General features: G+C 39.9%; 1 protein-coding gene across 1 annotated transcript in view; it reads left to right on the top strand.

The window, feature by feature from the left end:
* LOC107036368 (homeobox protein aristaless) overlaps positions 1–9,259 on the top strand; it is a 76,097-nt gene extending 66,838 nt beyond the window's left edge. Inside the window, exons 3-4 of the mRNA XM_015254307.2 lie at positions 890–935; positions 6,560–9,259. Of these exons, the coding sequence (XP_015109793.1) occupies positions 890–935; positions 6,560–7,192 (679 nt within the window). The 3' untranslated portion in view covers positions 7,193–9,259. The remainder of the gene's footprint in view (positions 1–889; positions 936–6,559) is intronic.
* Positions 9,260–9,770: the final 511 nt, after the last annotated feature.

The following is a 9,770-nucleotide window of genomic DNA, read 5'->3' as shown; positions in this document are numbered from 1 at the left end:
AAATGAAAAGAGGAAAAAAAATACGGGTAAGACCCCAAGTAAGTGCGAGAATCGAGGTTACAAACCAGTAGCTTACGCCTTATCTTGTGGTGAATGGAGGGATAATTAGGAGTGGCCGTCTAACCGCGAAAATTCGTGATCTTATTAAGCCGGCGAGTGTATACAGCACTTAAAAAAAATATAGTCCACAATGACTCATTGCAAATTATAATAAAACATCATTTTTTCCACAACTTCAAACATGGATATGTCCGATAGATAATAGCAGTCGGGAAATTGCAATCACGTAAGTAATTGTTGAGAGCAAACTTTGCCGAGAAAGGAGATCAGACTGAAAAAATATTTATCCACCTCCATATCGCTCATGTGTAATCTCGTGTTTTATCGTTAATTTCCTCTTTCCCTACATTTGAATTAAAACCCGTCCAGGACGAGTTAAAATGAAACAAAAACACCCTTGAAACATCGTAAAGTGCGCAAAACTCGCCTGTAACTCGCAATTTCTGCCACGGACCCACGGGTCCCCTGTCATTTATTCACTCGCCGCTTTTCCGAATCCACTCGGGCGTGAAGGAATATTACGTTTGTCGGACAAATGGGGCTCCCAGAGGATAATTGAATCGTGCTCCTTTAAATGCGAGCCTTCATATTGACTGCCCTCCCACTTTTATTTTTCTAGATCTCATTCAAGTGAATGGGGGCTTTTTTTTATTAATTATTGAACAGTTTTACCTGGAAAACGTGTAGATTGCGCGGTATATCCTTGAATTGTAATTTTCCACGAGCCCATTGAGCATAACCGAGGGAAACATTGAATTAATCATGTTTTTATTATTGATTTTGTTTCGAGTAATTGAACAGATGAATTAATAAGTGATTATTGTTTCAGGGAGGAACTCGCCATGAAGATCGGCCTTACCGAGGCTCGTATCCAGGTGCGTAAATACACTAATTAATAATGAATAACATGAAATAATACAAGATATTTAATTCGTCATGCATATCAAGTGACGAATAGCCCCTCGGTGTTTATTATTGTACGTTGAAAACTCTGATGGTAGATTATTCAACGTGAATACATGTTGCGTGAACAGCCGGCTAATTTGCTCAATTAGTTTAATTTATTCTCGGTACATACACGACTTTAATACACAAGAGATTTTATATTTACCCTCCCCTTTTACCCCATTAGTTCACTTTCTTTGATAATACCACTGCCATGCTAACTGTGATCTCCCTTGCCCCACTACTGCCATCACTCGCGGGTTAAGACTGCATTTTTCCGTGTTATTTTGAGAGTACTTGCGAAATTATCGCGTGACGTTAAACATTCTGGCATCGTGACCGACATATCTTCGAATTCAATGAGGCAAATGCTTGGATTAAGAGAAAGAAAGGAAAAATAGGGGATATTTGGGGACATTATGGACTTTGCGGTAATTTTTTGCGAATTGGATTTAGCGATGTGGAAATATTTTTAAAAGCCTGGATGTTTTGCAACGATTTTAGCGAATTAGAGAGTACTTTAGGACAATGCGGGTATATCGTGCTGTTGGTAGCTATATATTGATATACATTTTGACCCCAACCATCTTGCGATGATCTTGTAAGAAGATTTGAGGCGTAAAAAAGGCCACCGTTTTTTTAAGAACCTGAAACTAACGGAATATTCGCCAGCGGAAGATCAATTTACGGGATTTTTAAAGGTGTGAATCAAACAATCACAGGTATAAATGTTTTTCAAGTGTGAGAAAGGTTGCAAATGATTTTAAAATATTTGTACGCAGATGTGCCTAAATCGCAACTTCTGTTAGCGGATCTTTCGCTAATAGTTTCAGCTTCATTGTTTCTTCGAAATTTTCAAACAAATTTCTTGCTAAAATTATTAATACTTTTCAAACTCAAAGCACATTGGTCATCATCATTAGATCAAAACATTATCTCTGAGAATATTTCTATCCTTAATTATTTTTTCGGAGGGTGCCTACAAGAATATCTCAAAGTTTTCTTAATTTACAATACTTATTTTTGTGACGTATCTCGAAAGACGTCATCTTCGCGGCGTTAAATATCAATCGAGTTCAAATGGAAAGACTGATCGACACAATGAACTTATGTTACATCCCACCAAAGCAATCCCCCGTCCGTCATCTCTCGTAATGAATAAACGTGGGTACTAGAACTTCAATAGAAAGTGAGAACCACTGAGTGAAAAGAATGACACGCATCGAGGCCTGTAGTTAATCATTTCGTAGAAACTTGATGGCAAAGAGGAACGTACCCAAGGTAGCATCAAAACCGGTGACCATTGACCATACGCAAACGGTAGTCTTCCCCACTGTATTGGTGTATCATGTGGATTGCAATTCCCATGTGTGCGCTGCGATAATTCGCGATAGCCATGGCTGGAAATTAAAGAAAATTGAATTGTCAGCACGCGTGCGCCGCCGCGATTAAACCAGCCAGTGAGAAAAACTTAATTCTTAATTGCGATGTTAATAATTAATTACACTTCAATGCTGGGTAGTACGAATTGCAACGAATAGAGCTGTTGGTCACGTAATAGAAAAGTTGAGCCGAGTCGGTAGTTGATTAAAAATGTGAAAAAAAATTTTGTTTTTGCAGTAACAGCGGAAAAAAGTGAAATTTGTCTTCCTAGAAGCTTTAGTCCTCCCTCGCATTCCTCAAACCCATCAAAAATCTTGTGTGAGCGGGAGAAAAACACGACTCCCGGCCGAGGTGGTCTCTCTCCTCTCTCCTTTCGGACCCCAAAAGTCCAGGAGTCGAGCGTTTGTCGGCAACTGGGGGTCCCTTTTTCGTATTATATATACCTTTCCGCGACTCAATGATCGCTCGAGCAGGGGTTCCGGGAAACACAACGCATCGCGTGAGCCCCGGGCCCTTGATTTTATTTCGAAAAATTGTGTGCTCAAGACCAACTTTTCCCGAGGTATCCCTCGATCATACATTTTTTACCTCTTTTATTTTTTTGTCTCATTTCTTTCAACATCTTTTATACACCGAAGAGGCCAGCCGAGGGCATCATAAAAAAGAGGAAATTTTGTGATTGAGAGGATTGAAGGCTGCAGGAGCAAACGAACCGTAGAGGGAATAATAGAGTTTTGAGAAAAGGGTGTTAAGCGTGAACCGCACGGTTGGTCTGCGTGTCGAGAACCCCAGGTGCGAGTTCCTGTGTTCCGCAAGATAAAGTGTCTCTGATAGTACAAATTACACTTTATTCAGCAAATAAAATGATCGAGCCCCAACTGTGTACTATCCACGGGGTTTTGTAATTTTAGCTCTTCATGGTTGTGTATTGATTGTGAGAAATGCTCGCCATCTAGCGGTGAAACATTGACTCCACAAATTACCGCTCGATTATTTTCTCGCATTTCCGTCGAGTGGTAGATCATCAGCTCATTATTAAATCATTATTTGTGGCTATTTTTCTCCCATTATTTTTTATCAAAGAGGGAGTTTTACTAAAAAATGATTCAGCCCCAACTGTGCACTATTTTTTTATAATTCAAAAGCTTTATCGATCTGTTTATGTTTAAATTTAAATTTACGGACGTATTTACTTATATTTTTTATTCCTGTCCTTGGACATTACTAATTTTCTGTTTGTTTATATAAATTTATAGGTTAATTTTTTTACGTAAAAATTTAATTAGATTTGTGGACTCTCCGCGAGCTTTTCTAATTCTACTCCTTCATGGCTCCGCACTGATTGCGAGAGACAGTGGCCATCTAGCGGTGAACCATCAATTCCCCAAATGCCCACTCGAATTTCTTCTAATTTACGTTCTCCCATAGATCATCAGCTCATTATTAACCCATTATTTGTGACTATTTTCATTCCATTCTTTTTAAACGAAAGAGGGCAAAATAAAAATTAAAATGAATTCGACAGATTAACGATCGTTATACCTGCGCTCACTCTGGCCATACAAATCGAATTGATAATACATCCTGAATGCTAGCGGCCATTATAATTAATGTGCCGCAATTAAGGTGAAACGACTGGATTTCGTGGTGTGTGCGTCGGTGCATTTTGTTTTAACCCCGTTGGATGTTTAGCTTCCCGCTGGGGGGCAATCGTCTTCGCCATGGGGGGGCACCGCCCCCCCTCCCCCTCCCCACCTCATCCTCATCCCTCTCGTTACCAACTTCCCAATCTTCAATTTTCCTTTCTCTAATAATATTGCATGCTCGCCTTGTTCAATTCAACTTTTAACCAGCCATTACAAAATCATATCTGATCATCGCTCTTGTACAAATACTAAACAGAAGAGCATCGTCATTCTATTCTTACGTGCGTGACTCGTGCTTCACTGTCCTTTTACATTAGAATTCTCCTCGGATATTATTCACCAGTAGTCGGCATCTCTTTTACGTCAGTAACAACTTCTAAACAATTTAACATATTCAAGTGAATGAAACTGTCGTAAAAAAATATTAAAATACTTGAGCGATTTCTCTATTTTCTCTTTTTCATCTTATGAAAAAACATCGGATGGAATTTTACAACTTCAACTTAATCTCTTTTAGTTGAATTGTTATTATAAAGGACAATAAAATGTAGCTGGGGAGAGATGGGTTTGAACTGCTTCTAGGAAGGAGAGTCAGGAAGGCCACAGCGAAATTCCGCAGGTGCGCTCTCGGTCACGATCGCCCCCGTACCGTGGATGATTGGATAAGTTGAATTGTTGTTGACGAATAAACTCTGGATTCATTGCGTTCTGTCACGATATCCCGCACGCGTCGAGTTTAAGCCTTCAAGAGACGAAATATCCTTCTCTCTCCCTCTCCCCCTAACCCCCCCAGCCCCCCCCCTTCCCCCCCNGACTATTTTCATTCCATTCTTTTTAAACGAAAGAGGGCAAAATAAAAATTAAAATGAATTCGACAGATTAACGATCGTTATACCTGCGCTCACTCTGGCCATACAAATCGAATTGATAATACATCCTGAATGCTAGCGGCCATTATAATTAATGTGCCGCAATTAAGGTGAAACGACTGGATTTCGTGGTGTGTGCGTCGGTGCATTTTGTTTTAACCCCGTTGGATGTTTAGCTTCCCGCTGGGGGGCAATCGTCTTCGCCATGGGGGGGCACCGCCCCCCCTCCCCCTCCCCACCTCATCCTCATCCCTCTCGTTACCAACTTCCCAATCTTCAATTTTCCTTTCTCTAATAATATTGCATGCTCGCCTTGTTCAATTCAACTTTTAACCAGCCATTACAAAATCATATCTGATCATCGCTCTTGTACAAATACTAAACAGAAGAGCATCGTCATTCTATTCTTACGTGCGTGACTCGTGCTTCACTGTCCTTTTACATTAGAATTCTCCTCGGATATTATTCACCAGTAGTCGGCATCTCTTTTACGTCAGTAACAACTTCTAAACAATTTAACATATTCAAGTGAATGAAACTGTCGTAAAAAAATATTAAAATACTTGAGCGATTTCTCTATTTTCTCTTTTTCATCTTATGAAAAAACATTGGATGGAATTTTACAACTTCAACTTAATCTCTTTTAGTTGAATTGTTATTATAAAGGACAATAAAATGTAGCTGGGGAGAGATGGGTTTGAACTGCTTCTAGGAAGGAGAGTCAGGAAGGCCACAGCGAAATTCCGCAGGTGCGCTCTCGGTCACGATCGCCCCCGTACCGTGGATGATTGGATAAGTTGAATTGTTGTTGACGAATAAACTCTGGATTCATTGCGTTCTGTCACGATATCCCGCACGCGTCGAGTTTAAGCCTTCAAGAGACGAAATATCCTTCTCTCTCCCTCTCCCCCTAACCCCCCTAGCCCCCCCCCTTCCCTCCCGCCGTCTATCCTCGCCCATTTCTTTATATTAAGAACAAAAGAAGAAACGATAGTTCTGAGAGTTTTTCGCATTTGTTTGCTTTTTCGTACCGGTGTGTTCAACCCAACAACCGGCACGAGTCCTCACCTTATATTTTATAACTCGATTCCTCTCCGTCTTCTATCTTCTTTTCCCCTTCACTCCCCCAGCATTCTCGGTTTTACTGAATTAGTGGAGATATTTCTTAATTAAAAGTAGGAAAAAAAGAAAGCATTTATTTTTACTCTCCAACTGGTGGATGAAGAAGATGAAAGAGAGGTTTGAGAAAAGAAAAATAAAAAAATAGAAATGGAATGGGGAGAAGAAATAAAAGCAGATACTTCACGGAATGAGTCGGGTGTAATAGTAACTTCCGTTGAACTGATTAGAGGCCCTCTCAGATCACTTCGAAGAACTGATGAAAACGGCATCATCAATTGTTCCGCTTCAACTTCCTTTCTGAGGTGAATAAAATAGTGCCTTTTGCGGAGGATCTATGATACATTTGTTACTTGAGGAATATCAATAACCATGCTCGAGTTATCCTTATCCTGCTTCGTGAATTCCCGCACAAAATCCTGATACTAAAACACATCATCCTTAATGTAAGTTCACCAAACTAATACTTGTCCAAAACTAGGCCAGACAAAAGCCCTATTGTTAACGTTTCCTTTTTCTTTTCATGTTGTGCTTCAGGTGTGGTTTCAAAATCGTCGAGCCAAGTGGCGGAAGCAGGAGAAGGTCGGCCCCCAGGGTCACCCGTACAACCCATACTTGGGAGGAGGTGGTCCCCCGCCATCAGCTGTGGTAGCTCCAACGTTGCCCAATCCATTCGCTCATTTGGGATCGTTTGCCCTGCGCAAGCCCTTCGAGGCCTTCAGATACCCACCACTGGGTCACGGCCCAATTCTAACGGGAGGCTATCCGAATCATCCTTACCATCGAGCACCACCTCCTCTCCTTCCCCCAGGGATGCCACTGCCCTACACCTCAGCCGCGTCGTTCCAAACATTACTAGCGAATATATCAGCAGCACAGAGGCCGAAAATCGTCAGGAACTCACCTCCACCTCAGCCACCACCTCAGTCTTCGCTATCGGCACCGGTTCCACCGCCTGCAGCAGCGCCACCATCCCCCGTTGTTGGACATCCACTACCTCCCGCATCGTCGACAAACACGAGTTCACCGGCTGGCTCACCAACAGGCAGCATAACAACATTACCAGACATTGACAGAAGGACAAACAGCATTGCCTCCCTGAGATTAAAGGCACGTGAATACGAACTTCATCTTGAAATGCTTCGAAAGAACGGTGATCTCATAAGCTGAAGAATCGTATAATCGTCATTATATTTAACATTCAATAACGTGAAATTGATGATCAGGCATAATTGATCAAGCTCCGATGATCTACCAAAGACGGGCTCTTTGGAATTCATTTCTTAAGCTAGCGTGATGAATGAATTTTTAACATGCACAAAAAACGATAAGTGTTCTTATCTCTTCTATCTGGGGGATAAAATGAACCTGTTTATGTTTTATTTACACCGGAAGAGGATAGATCATCCTCGGAGAAATATGATGAACCGACCCTACATTCGACTTGTTTTATCCCCTAGATGAAAAGCCCTCGATGAGGGATAGAATACACTTGTCGTTTTTTGTGACAAACGAGCTTGAATCTCAATTTGCTGCTCTTCTTTTTCAAATTATCTTTACATGACGATCAAGCGTAATTGATCAAGCTCCGATGATCTACCAAGGACAGGCTCTTTGGAATTCATTTGTAAACCTGGTTTGGTAAATGAATTTTTTTCACATGTGTAAAAAACTAGAAGTGTTTTACTATCTTCTATCTAGGGGATGAAACGAACCAGTTTAAGTGCGATTTACACCGGAAGAGGATAGATCATCTTCGGAGAAATATGATGAACCGACCCTGCATTCGACTTGTTTTATCCCCTAGATGAAAAGCCCTCGATGAGGGATAGAATCCACTTGTCGTTTTTTGTGTCAACCGAGCTTGAATCTCAATTTGCTGCTCTTCTTTTTCAAATTATCTTTGTATGATGATCAAGCGTAATTGATCAAGCTCCGATGTTCTACCGAAGACGGGCTCTTTGGAATTCATTTGTAAACCTGGTTTGGTAAATGAATTTTTTTCACATCCGCAAAAAACGAGAAGTGTTTTACTCTCTTCTATCTAGGGGATGACATGAATCAGTTCAAGTGCAATTTCCAACGAAAGAGGATAGATTATCTCCAGAGAAAAATGATGAATCAACCGCACATTCGACTCACATTATCCCCTAAATGGAAAGCCCTCAGTGAGAGATAGAATACACTTATAGCTTTTTATGTCAACCGAGCTTGAATCTCAATTTGCTTCTCGTATTTCTCAAATGATCTTTGTTCAGGGAGTTTTCATCGTGATATGTTGTATCAATGCGTTGTGAGGTCGCCACTTCGACAGGTCCAGTAATCAATCATAATGATCACAACAAATTTTATTATCGATTCCTGGAAATGTCGTCGCTTTCAAGTGGTGATTGCAAAACGCTCAGCTGCAAACGCAATTCACTCAAGCCTTAATGAACCAATACTAGCGGTTTTAGATATTTCAGAAATATCTATTCAATCCAGATATTTATTGGTTTATCCGTTATACATTCCCAATCCTTAATTTTCATAACTTAACTATCACCATGACCCGAACATTCAGGAAACTATTAATGGTAGTTTATCATCGAATAATTTTCTAATGTTGCGTCATGGTATTGCTATATATGGGCCAATGAATGAAATTCAAGTGTTGAGGATTGAAAGTTTAATGATATTTGTAACATCCGGTTAAACGTTGAAGTCGTGTATTGATATTAATGTCGATCTTTGCAAAGAGATATTTCTTATATTGAATCTATATGTTTCCGTAGCATATATCATACTTATAGATACGTTGCAAATATTTATACTTATTGTATTAAACATATTATATTGTTATTAAAGTTTTACATAAGTGAGCGAGAGAAGAGGTGATTGAGAAGTTGCCTAAAGTTGTAAATACAGAACATTCGGAGGTACATTCCACTGGCTCAATCACAATCTTCTTATTTTTATGAACATTCCTGTGTTTCACGATTGCTGGATATGCAATAAACAACACAAACCAATCCGATTGTTGGAGATCGGCGGATAGGCGGTTGGAAAGAGGGAAACAACATTCCCTATCTCAATTACTTAGACTTAGAAGAAAACAAAATTTTGTGCCCTTACCAATCCAACATTCTAATTAGCTTGTTACTATCATTATCAGTCTCCCATTACCATTTTTTCTTTCTTTGCGACAAATAAAACATATAATTGCCAATAAAAAAACGAGGATTTTCGAATGTAAAATGAGTTTTTATTTGTGACTTTTGGTTTTCCTGTAGTTCTAATTTACCTGAGTAACCCTGTGTTATTATTTATTTATCAACGCTTGGAAATACTGTGGGTTAAACGTACACCCAACAGATCAGTGAAACTGAGAACCTCAAAATGTTGGCTGACATACACGGAGAGCAAGGCCTGTGGCATTTTCGTTATCTTCTTATTTTTATGAACATTCTGTCTTTCACGGTTGCTGTAGGCAGCAAATAATACAAACCAGTCCGATTTTTGGAGTTCAGAGGATCGATGGTTTGAAGGAGAGAAAAAGAGTTCAATTGCTTAGACTAAAACCAGACAGAATGTCGTGTTGTTACACTGAGAGAATAAATTGGTTCTGCCGAAAACTATATATTCCCTTGAAGAGATCTTTTGTCGTGTTGAATCAATTTACTTGCGGACAAAAAAGAAAGTTTCCACCAAAACATGATAATTTTCGTAGTAGCAATTGTTGACAATTACATACCTTTCGGGTAGATAT

Source organism: Diachasma alloeum, unplaced genomic scaffold, assembly GCF_001412515.2.
Source record: "Diachasma alloeum isolate Michigan unplaced genomic scaffold, Dall2.0 Dall_scaffold_00208, whole genome shotgun sequence".
NCBI classification, from domain to species: domain Eukaryota; kingdom Metazoa; phylum Arthropoda; class Insecta; order Hymenoptera; family Braconidae; genus Diachasma; species Diachasma alloeum.
Note: the sequence above shows the minus strand (reverse complement) of the source record. Positions and strands in the feature narration are given on the sequence as shown.